Source organism: Solanum tuberosum, unplaced genomic scaffold, assembly GCF_000226075.1.
Source record: "Solanum tuberosum cultivar DM 1-3 516 R44 unplaced genomic scaffold, SolTub_3.0 scf00272, whole genome shotgun sequence".
Lineage (NCBI taxonomy): Eukaryota > Viridiplantae > Streptophyta > Magnoliopsida > Solanales > Solanaceae > Solanum > Solanum tuberosum.
This window is the reverse complement of record NW_006239194.1, coordinates 864,457-875,963: the sequence shown is the minus strand read 5'-3', so window position 1 is coordinate 875,963 and position 11,507 is coordinate 864,457. Positions and strand designations below refer to the sequence as shown.

The following is an 11,507-nucleotide window of genomic DNA, read 5'->3' as shown; positions in this document are numbered from 1 at the left end:
TTGGCATCCTTGGCGCTCTGAGAGGCGCGGGGCGCCAGACCAAAAAGTTCAGAAGGCCTGGTTGGGGCTCTGCTAGGAGTGTCGCCAAGGGCTGGACTTCAGAGTCCCTTTTGGGGGGCGCTGGCTGGCGCGACGCCCCAGCCATTTTCCCCGAAAATTTGACCTTTCTCCTTCATTTTTCCAACTCTAAACCACCTTAACTTCAAAGGTTCCAGCCCCAAACACTTAATATCATAAAACCCCTCAACATACCATAGATTTAACCCGGAAACACAACCGGAAACATGCCCAAAATCAACAAGAACTTCAACACAATCACAACCAACAACTTCAACAAATACAACCAACAACTTCAACAAACATAGTCAATCTTTTCTCGAAATTAAACGAGTTTGGCGTGTGGGGGAAAGAACCAACCCAACACTATGAACTCACATACCATAATAGGGATCACCCCCGACGAAATCCACGACGATCTCTACAAAGTTTGCTTCTTCTTCTCCTTTCTCCTCTTCTCTCCTTTTCTATCAAGAACCCTAACTCTCACTTTAAAAAGGAAAAACTGATTTAAAATCAGTCTAAAACCTTAATATATATCCAAAAGAAAAAGCTAGGGAAAAGACCAAAATATCCTTACAAAAATCGGGTTAACTTCCCTGCCAACAACCCAACTTCCAAAGAGCATAACTCCCTCATACGAACTCGGAATTGAGCAAACTCGGCGGCGTTGGAAAGACCATTCCACGAACTTTGCAAACGTAACTGGAACGATACCTAACTCATCCTGATCTAGGAGTTATAACTGTTCAAAGTTGGCCAAAAACTCACTTTTCCCCATACTTGACCAAATTTTCCAGATTTTTAATTCTTTCCAAAAAAGACTATTTCCAATTCTAAGCCTCTTCATAGTTATTTCAAATTGCATGATGTTACAAAAACACATAAAACCCCCCCAAAATTTGGTCGGATAACTTACTTTAGCACTTAAACTACACGAGCGTTTAAATACCTCCCATAACATCTTTGAAGTGAATTAAATGCAACCCTAAGGGATGACGTGGCAAAGAGAATGTGTTCACTCACCTAATAGCGTGTGAAGGAGTTAAAAAATGAATTTTTTTTTATAAAATCATACACATGTCATTTTTTTATAATTCAATACATAATTATATTTTAAATATTATTTTCTTAATTTATTAACTTTTATTAAACTAAATGAATTTTCCTATTGTCCCATAAAACTTTTAATTTTTTTCTCTTTATTTTATTGTCTTCCCCAATAAGCTTCTTCCCCATTGAAGCATCCTTTTTTCCTCCATCTTCATCTTCAACTCTATCAACTACTTCAGTTTCACCATCTCTTTAGTAATCCACAAAATCCAACACCAACATCTTATTATTGACGTCAATTTGACACCTATAAATTTTGTCGATTTTCATCGGAGCTAAAAAACTTATTGATAAGATGAAGAAGTCATTCTGAAAAGATTCGTTTACATAGAAAGTTTGATCTTTCCAAATTTAATTAGTTAGGAGTTTTTGCCTATGTATGATCAAGTCACTTTTCTTTTTAAGGTAATAATATTGTTACAACCTCATTTGTGTTAGTAATCTTTTGCTCGTAAATATCGAATGAGACTCATCTTATGTACTCGAACAACATAATACAAATAGTAAACGAAGAAAGAAAAAAGTCAGTTAAGACCAAGCGAACGCTGAGTTCAGAAGATGGATAGCATAACCGAAAAAACAGAGAGGAATAGAGTATGAGCAGAAATGCAACCCATCTAATGTTAAGATTGACTAGAGGATTGCGTTTGCTTGATATTAACTTTCTTTACCAACTTGTTGGTGCAGCCAAAGTGTCTTATCGTATTTGATCCTTATAGAAGGCATTTTGCTCTTGTCCAGTTGACGCCCCAACTATTTTGCAAGTTCCCCAGTGTGTGACCAACAAGCATTACAAGCAGACATTCTAGGAACTACTTTTTCTAGAACAATTATCGTTGAAAACAATTTATCTCAATGCCTGGATGTGGCCCAGACAATTATTAATGTGCACCCCTCAACGCTACAAACTAACCTCTATTGCAATAATATTATTACATCCTTTTGACAAAAAAAAAAACTATATATCTCATTCTCAAATTAATTGGGGCTACATGAACCTTCAATATCAATTTTCGCTCTATTTCCCACACGTACAAATGAGATATTTGTGTTTTTACTAAGACAATTCAAAATACGAAAAACTAAATACATGAAGAAGATAGTATTTCCCCCCTACTAATGCACGTTAGGACCCAAGATTAATTAGTATCCTTATTTTACGAGTAAAATAAAATAAACTCGGAGTATTATTGCTCTTGATCTCTTTTACCACTTGGAGAATCAGAAGGCTTGAATAATAAAAATACAAAAGAGCAGGTGAAGATTAGAAGAAGAGTGTTGTTTGAATAGGTGGTTGAATGTCTGGAATTTAGATGTAAATAGAGTTTTGACAGAGGTTTTGAAGCTTGGGCAAAATGAACAACGCCGATCAAAAGGAAGAAGTGGTTGTCCACTTTGCCCAAGCTTTAAAACCTCTGCCAAAACTCTATTTACAATCAACTGAATTCCAGACATTCAACTACCAAATTAAACAATACTCTTCTCCTAATCTTCAGCTGCTCTTCTGCATTTTAATTAGTTCGAGCCTTCTGATTCTCCAACTGGTCAAAGAGATCAAGAACAATAATACTGTGAATCTCACTCAACATAAATCTTTCTGTTACCAAATCTAGGCTTCTAATTATATCTCCAATATATCTAAACTTCCAGTAAGGTGATTCATTGAAATTTGTGAAAGTCGATTTAGTAGTTGAATCCTTTTCACCAGCATCAACAGAAGAGGCTGAGTCCAACAACTCTTCATCACCTTCTACCAAATGGGTCCTCATGTAGGTTTTTCAATTCATGATTTCGTGAGATCCATCAGACAAATGATACTTGTTCCCTTAATCATAAGTTTCATCAATCAAGATTTAATTAATATTTTTTTAGGAAAAAATGGAAGTAAACTGATATCATCACAATCTTAAATAGTACAGAAGCTCTTCTAGTCCACACTGACCGGAAAGACAGATTTTATGTATCAAAATGACATAAATTAGCGTGGCATAACACATCGAAAAGCATACCTTTCTCAGCCTTTTGGCTAATGTTGTTAAAAGTAATTCAAATTTTATTGATTAATTCTTGATACCTTATGTATTCTTTCTATATAATGCTTATCAATGAAGGAAAATGAAATCAAGAAGTTACATTTACAAAATCCTAAGATATTCTTAATCTAGTTTCCCCTATGTCTTTTTTGATCTTTGTTTCTTCTTTTCTTTGTTTGTATTATCGAGACACACGAAGAGTTGGTCATATGTGTGATTTAAATTTAAAAGGTCTCATAAAGAGCTTCATTTTTTAATGAACAACTAACATTACACAACATTTATAACAGGAAAGAATGACGGATAAAAAAAATGAAGGCATAGATGCCAGAATTGTCAAACTAATTTTGATCAAGCAAAAAGCTCAAATGGAGGAAATGTTCAATAAATGAAGAAAATCCTTCGACGAATCAAAAAATCTCGAAAACTTAGTTTCAATGGCCTTAATTTTGATAGATGAACTTCTTAGAGTCCTTCTAATTGGCCAGTCACACACTTTTATCCCAGACACTTCTAATTGTTTCAATGCACATCTTAAAAAGAAACATATTTTTAGCATTTGTTTTTGGAGAGAAATGTATAATAAGTTCTTCAAGTACCACACTGCCTAGAAAGAGATATTTAATTTAACATGTGACATATAAAATAGCGCGGCATAACACATGAAATATCATACCTTTCTCGGCCTTTTGGCTAAGATCAAGTGTAGTATCTGTTCTTATCAGTTTAATATCTGATATGTGAGTCATTGACTCACACGATATTAACTCTATTTTTTAAGGTGGAAGGTCCATCACGGTAGCTTGCTATTGGGACCTTCAAGAGTCGCCTTGGTGTTGCACTACTCCCTTGGCCTGGCTCACCCCACCAATTCTAGTTCTAAAAACTTTTTGTTTCTTAATAGAACACAATTTGTCCCTTCTAATAAATAGGGCAGTTTGATCCATAATGCCATTCCAAGTTGCCCATTTTAATTAAAACAGATGTGAACTAATATTAGCTGTTTTCTTGAGAGTTAGACAAATGTTTTAACCTAGCTTTTGTCACCTTTTTTTTTTCCAGTAAGATGTACTGTAAACATTTGTCTAACTAATTGTACTCAGATAATGCACCAGCCGGGAATCGAACACAGGTCTGTACCGTGGGAGGGTTCTATTCTACCACTGCTGATGATTTAAGAATAACATTTTCCTTAGTTATAGCAAAGTCCCACATCTAAACTATTTCATAATAATAGAGAAAACACATAAAAAAAACCCAGAACTTGATCGGATAACTTACTTTAGCACTTAAACTACACGGGCGTTTAAATACCCCCCTTAACAATTTTTGAAGTGAATTAAATGCAACCCTAAGGGATGACGTGACAAAGAGAATGAGTTCACTTACCTAATAGCGTGTGAAGGAGTTAAAAAGGGAAAAAAAATATAAAATCATACACATGTCATTTTTTTATAGGTCAATATATAGTTATATTTTAAATATTATTTTCTTAATTTATTAACTTTTATTAAACTATATGAATTTTCCTATTGGCCCATAAAACTTTTAATTTTTTTCTCTTCATTTTATTGTCTTCCCCAATAAGCTTCTTCCCCATTGAAGCATCCTTTTTTCCTCTATCTTCATCTTCAACTCTATCAACTACTTCAGTTTCATCATCTCTTTAGTAATCCACAAAACCCAACACCAACATCTTATTATTGACGTCAATTTGACACCTATAAATTTTGTCGATTTTCATCGGAGCTAAAAAACTTATTGATAAGATGAAGAAGTCATTCTGAAAGGATTCGTTTACACATAAAGTTTGATCTTTCCAAATTTAATTAGTTAGGAGTATTTGCCTATGTATGATCAAGTCACTTTTCTTTTTAAAGTAATAATATTGTTACAACCTCATTTGTGTTAGTATTCTTTTAATGTAATTATCGAATGAGACTCATCTTATGTACTTGAACAACATAATACAAATAGTAAACGAAGAAAGAAAAAAGTCAGTTAAGACCAAGCAAACGCTGAGTTTAGAAGATGGATAGCATAACCGAAAAAACAGAGAGGAACAGAGTATGAAGCAGAAATGCAACCATCTAATGTTAAGATCGACTAGATGATTGCGTTTGCTTGATATTAACTTTCTTTACCAACTTGTTGGTGCAGCCAAAGTGTCTTATCGTATTTGATCCTTATAGAAGGCATTTTGCTCTTGTCCAGTTGACGCCCCAACTATTTTGCAAGTTCCCCAGTGTGTGACCAACAAGCATTACAAGCAGACATTCTAGGAACTACTTTTTCTAGAACAATTATCGTTGAAAACAATTTATCTCAATGCCGGGATGTGGCCCAGGCAATTATTAACGTGCACCCCTCAATGCTACAAACTAACCTCTATTGCAATAATATTATTACATCCTTTTGATAAAAAATAAAAAAAACTATATATCTCATTCTCAAATTAATTGGGGTTACATGAGCCTTCAATATCAATTTTCGCTCTATTTCCCACACGTACAAATGAGATATTTGTGTTTTTACTAAGACAATTCAAAATACGAAAAACTAAATACATGAAGAAAATAGTATTTCCCCCCTACTAATGCACGTTAGGACCCAAGATTAATTAGTATTCTTATTTTAAGAGTAAAATAAAATAAAATTATATTCACCCAAACATTAGTTCCCCTCTTCCCCTTCCCTTATATTTTATTTTAATTAGGAGTTTTTTTTTCTTCTAATTCTTCTTTCCATATATTTTAGAAGTCTACATTAATTCTAATTCTACTAATACTTCTTACCATATACTTCAGGACTCATTAATTTTTTTTCTTTCTATATAGTTTAGGAATCAATATAATAAATATAATTAAATAATAATTTGAGAAAATAAAAGAAACTTAAAACTTCACGGAAAGATTTTTTTATGATATTACAAGCCCACGGAGGGGTTCAAATACGGAATTTATTTGGTAGGGTTCTTTCTAATATTTTGTATTATATATTCAATTTTTAATTTTAGGGGAAAAGAGTTGCAAAACATTCAAATTAAAGAAAACAAAAAAGATGGATGTTGATGTGGCTACGGAAATCATGAGCGGGCTACCTGTGCGGTCACTTTTACGATTCAAATGTGTTTCAAAGTTATGGATGACATTGATTTCCGACCCTTACTTTTCGAAGAAGCATCTCAATCATGCCAGGAATGATGGTAATTCCCAAAAAATTCTTGTTCACATATTAAACCCAAGATATGATGAATTTTCCTTGTATTGTTCTTCTTTATCGTCAGTTCAACAGATTGAGCGCGTACAAAAACTTGATTTTCCTTGTAATGATAAACCATGGCGTTACTCATTATATTGTTGTTGCAATGGCATGGCGCTTATGGGGTTTTGTAATTATCCCGATAAACACTTCCAACTTTTGCTATGGAACCCTTCCACGAGAGAATTAATAGTACTTCCCGATCCGAAAATTCTTCCAAAGGACTATTGTACCTGGGAATTGGGATATGACTCGGCTAGTGATGACTATAAGATCCTTAAGATTGATGACAAATCATGCAGTGAAATTCTCGCTCTGAAAAGTGGTTCCTGGAGATTACTTGATAAGCATCCTATTGACGCTCACCCTATGCTTAAATCTACCGGCTCTTTGGTATGTGTCCATGGGGCATTTCATTGGCTCATTAGATCGTTGACGAAATATTATGTGATGTCATTTAGTATTACAGACGACGTGTACAGAGAGATACCTTTCCCAGAACAACTCTACTCAAATTGCTTGTTGGGACGGGGCGTTTCAGAATTGGGAGGAATGTTATGTGTTTATTCTGGTACAGATGTCATTTTTAAAATTTGGGTAATGAAAGACTATGTCAACGAATCTTGGACTAATTCGTTTATTATACTAGCTACCAATATTCAATCAGCCATACCGATATATATGTTTTCGGATGGAGAAGTGCTACTGTGTTGTGAAGATTTGCATCGTATTTCTTATGTCTTTAGGACATCCAAAGGACCGTTTGGATTATGGCCTCAATCTGATGTCGTTCAGAATGGATTTGTTTACACAGAAAGTTTGATCTTCCCGAAATTAATTAGTTAGTATTTGCTTATGTCACTTTATTTTTCAAGTTACAACCTCTTTTGTGTTTTCATATCATGAATTGAACTCGGAACTCTCTTAGTAGTATTCTTTTGCTTGTAAATATTAAACCAGACTCATGCTATGTACTCAAACAACACAACAAAAACAGTAAACGCTGAGTTCGGAAGATGGATAGCATAACCAAAAACAGAGAGGAACAGAGTATAAAACAGAACCGCAACCATGTAATATTAAGATCGACTAGATGATTGCGTTTGCTTGACATTATTGTTTCTGTTATTCGAATAGTTGTAAGGAAAATCTGTTGATTTGGAAATCGGAAAGAGTTGAAAGAACTTTTACTTAAAGGAACACGAAGTACATAAATTATTATACCAGAAACATATTTTAAGCATTTTTCACTCTCCTTCATAGAGAAATGCAGAGCTCTCTTCAAGTTTTATACTGACCAGAAAACTTAGTAAAGCATACCTTTCTCTGCCTTTTGTGGCTAAGATCAAGTGTAGTATATGTTCTTATCATTTTAATATCTGATATGTGGGTAATTGACCCACACGATATTAAATCTATTTTCTGAAGGGGGAGGTTCACCACAGTAGCTTGCTATCGAGACCTTCAAGTGTCGTCTTGGTGTTGCACTACTGCCTTGGCCTGGCACACCCCACCAATTATAGTCCTAAATTTAGATAATTTCATTTGATATGTGATAAGGTTCTTTTGTAACAAATTCTATGAATCTACAAAATATTTTTGTTGTCATGATGTTGAACCTCGATCGATATAAGAAGTGTGGTAGTAAAGTGCCATATATAAACTATTTGATAACAATAATTGAAAATGTAAAGAGAGATTTTGTGTAAGAAATTGCATACAAAAGAAAGGCATACCTTTCTAGGCCTTTTTCGCTAAGATCAAGTATAGTATCTATTTTTATCAGTTTAATATCTAATATATGGTCCATTGGTCCACACGATATTAACTAAATTTTTTTGAAGTGGAGGTCCACCACGGTAGCTTGCTATTGGGACCTTCAAATGTTGCCTTGGCATTGCACTACTATCTTGCCGGGCACAACACCACCATTTTAATTCTAGATTTTTTCTGAAATAATTATTATTCTAATATTTAGAACTTAAATTTTTTTAAAGATGAATTTAAATATGGCAAGGTAGATTTTAACTTGGAGTCTTTAAATATTTTATTCACTTTTAATTTCAAGAATGAATAACTTGGATCCTACTAATGCACGTTAGGATCCAAGATTAATTAGTATCCTTATTTTAAGAGTGAAATAAAATAAACATTAGTTCCCATATATTTTATTTTAGGAGTGTTTTTCTAATTCTTTTTTCCATATATTTTAGAAATCTACATTAATTCTATTAATACCTCTTACCATATATTTTAGGACTAGTTAAATTTTTTTCTTACCATATATTTTCGGAATCAGTATAATAAACATCAAAGTCCACGGAGGGGGTTCAAATAAGGAATTTATTTCCTAGGGTTATTTCTAATACTATTTTGTATTACCTTTTACTATTTCGACTATTTTGCCGATTACCTTTGATGGATTATATATATTGTACAATGTCTATTTTTAGTTTAAGTTGACAAATTGTTTAGGTTAAATCTTCAATTTTTAATTTTTGAAGAAAAGAGTTGCGAAACATTCAAATTAAAGAACACAAAGAAGATGGATGTTGATGTGGCTAAGGAAATGTTCAGCAGGCTATCTGTGCAATCACTTCTACTATTCAAATGTGTTTCAAAGTTATGGATGACATTGATTTCCGAGCCTTACTTTAAGATAAAGCATCTCAATCATGCAAAGAATATAATGTCGATAATTCCCAAAAAATTCTTGTTAACCAATGGTACTATCATATTGACAAGGTTGAGCAAGTACAAAAACTTGATTGTCCTGATAAACACTTGCAACTTTTGGAGATTTATCCCACATTATATTGTTGTGGCGATGGCTTGGTTCTTATGGAGATTTATAGTTAGCCTAATAAACACTTGCAACTTTTGCTCCGGAACCCCTCCACGAGAGAATCAATAGTACTTTCCTATCCGAATTTTTTTCCAAATGACTATTGTACCTGGGGATTAGGATATGACTCGACTAGTGACGATTATAAGATCCTTAAGATTGATAACAAATCACGTAGTGAAATTCTCGCATTGAAAAGTGGTTCCTGGAGATTAATGGATAAACATCCTACTGACGTTCACCCTATGCTTATGTGTCTACCGACTCTTTGGTATTTGTCCATGGGGCATTTCATTGGCTTATTAGTTCGTTAACGAAATATTCTGTGATGTCATTTAGTATTTCAGACGAGGTGTACAGAGAGATACCATTGCCAGAGCAACTGTACTCGAATTTCTCCAGGTTGTTTGGAAGGGGTGTTTCAGTATTGGGAGGAATGCTCTGTGCTTATTCTCATTATGTGTCTAATACGGAGAACATTTTTAAATTTTGGGTAATGAAAGACTTTGTCAACGAATCTTGGACTGAATTGTTTAGTAGACAAGGTACCGATCTTCAATCAGCCATACCAAAATATATGTTTTCGGATGGAGAAGTGCTACTGTGTTGCGGACATTTACATCGCTGTACTTATGTATTCAGGACATCCAAAGGACCGGTTGGAGTATGGCCTCAATCTAATGTCATTCTGAAAGGATTCGTTTATACAGAAAGCTTGATGTTCCCAAAATTAATTAGTTAGGAGTATTTGCCTATGTATGATCGAGTTATTTTTCTTTTCAAGGTAATCTTGTTACATCCTCATTTGTGTTTCATTTTAGTAGTATTCTTTTGCTTGTAAATATCGAATTGTTTTGAATATTTAAACGATATGAGAAAAAGATTTACCTTTAGAAAAATTTGCTACATATTTTTCTACTTTTGATATGATACGCTATTTCCTTGCTTAATTTTATATTTAAAAACAAAAAAAAATCAAAATCAAAATAAAACAAAAAATAGTTTACCAAAAAATTGAGAATACTTACTTCACAGTTCACATTATATGAAGTGTGACGTCCATATTAATTTATTATTTTTATCTTTTATATTATGTCTTTTTTTTTTCACTTTTCGTGGTTGCTAGTAGGTTAACAAAAACCTAAAGTCAAATAACCCTAGAGAAAAATTGAAAGCTGCTAAGAGGATACAAAAGAGGTATCCACTTCTTTCTTCAATTTTTAATTTCAGAGGTAAAAGATGGATGTTGATGTGGCTACGGACATTCTCAGTAGGCTACCTATGCGGTCACTTCTACGATTTAAATGTGTTTCAAAATTTTGGATGACATTGATTTCTGAGCCTTACTTTCAGATAAAGCATCTCAATCATGGGAATGATGAAAATTCCCAAAAAATCCTTGTTAACCAATGAGAATTTTTCCTTGCATTGTTCTTCTTTGTCGTCAGTTCAACAGGTTGAGCAACTACACAAACTTGATTGTCCTTCTAACAGTAAATTATATTGTTGTTTCCATGGTTTGGCCCTTATAGGGTTTTATAAGTATAAAGTAGACTTCCTACTTTTGCTATGAAACCCCACCACAAGAGAATCAATAGTCCTATCCCGTCCGGAAATTTTTCCAAGGGACTATTGTACTTGGGGATTGGGATATGACTCAACTAGTGATGACTATAACATCCTTATGATTGATAACAAATCATGCAGTGAAATTCTCGCATTGAAAAGTGGTTCCTGGAGAATAATGGATAAACATCCTATTGACGTTCAACCTAGGCTCACATCTACTGACTGTTTGGTATTTGTCCATGGGGCATTTCATTGGCTTATTAGTTCGTTAAAGAAATATTTTATAATGTCATTTAGTATGCTGTTGCCTTGGTGTTGCACTACTAGAGGTGATTAATTGTTGGAGATAGATAGACATGTAAAATAAGTAAATAACAATAGCATTCCAAAAACTTTAATTAATGGAGAGACCTCAATCATCCTACTATTAGGCGGTTACATTTTACATGCTTTCGATATTAAAGAGAATATTTTTTCTTGTTTTGTGTCTTATTTTGGAGGTTATAAACCTTAGGAATAGGTTGAGGCTTGAGCATCTCCACCATTAACTAGTAGGTTGAAGGTTCGAGTCATGTTGGAGGGTAAGTAACAACTGAAGGAGGTTCAGATGAATCCCTTAAGGCCTACTT

The 11,507-nt window shown here is 33.8% G+C and overlaps 1 protein-coding gene across 1 annotated transcript; it reads left to right on the top strand.

Annotated features, from left to right (window-relative positions):
* Positions 1–6,263: 6,263 nt before the first annotated feature.
* Positions 6,264–7,310, top strand: LOC102594038 (F-box protein CPR30-like). The gene has a single exon (XM_006358268.2). The coding sequence runs from the start codon at positions 6,264–6,266 to the stop codon at positions 7,308–7,310; it is 1,047 nt and encodes a 348-aa protein (XP_006358330.2).
* The last annotated feature ends 4,197 nt before the right edge of the window (positions 7,311–11,507 follow it).

Excerpts from the sequence above, each read along its gene's own strand:
- LOC102594038 (XM_006358268.2), top strand. The coding sequence starts at position 6,264 with ATGGATGTTGATGTGGCTACGGAAATCATGAGCGGGCTACCTGTGCGG.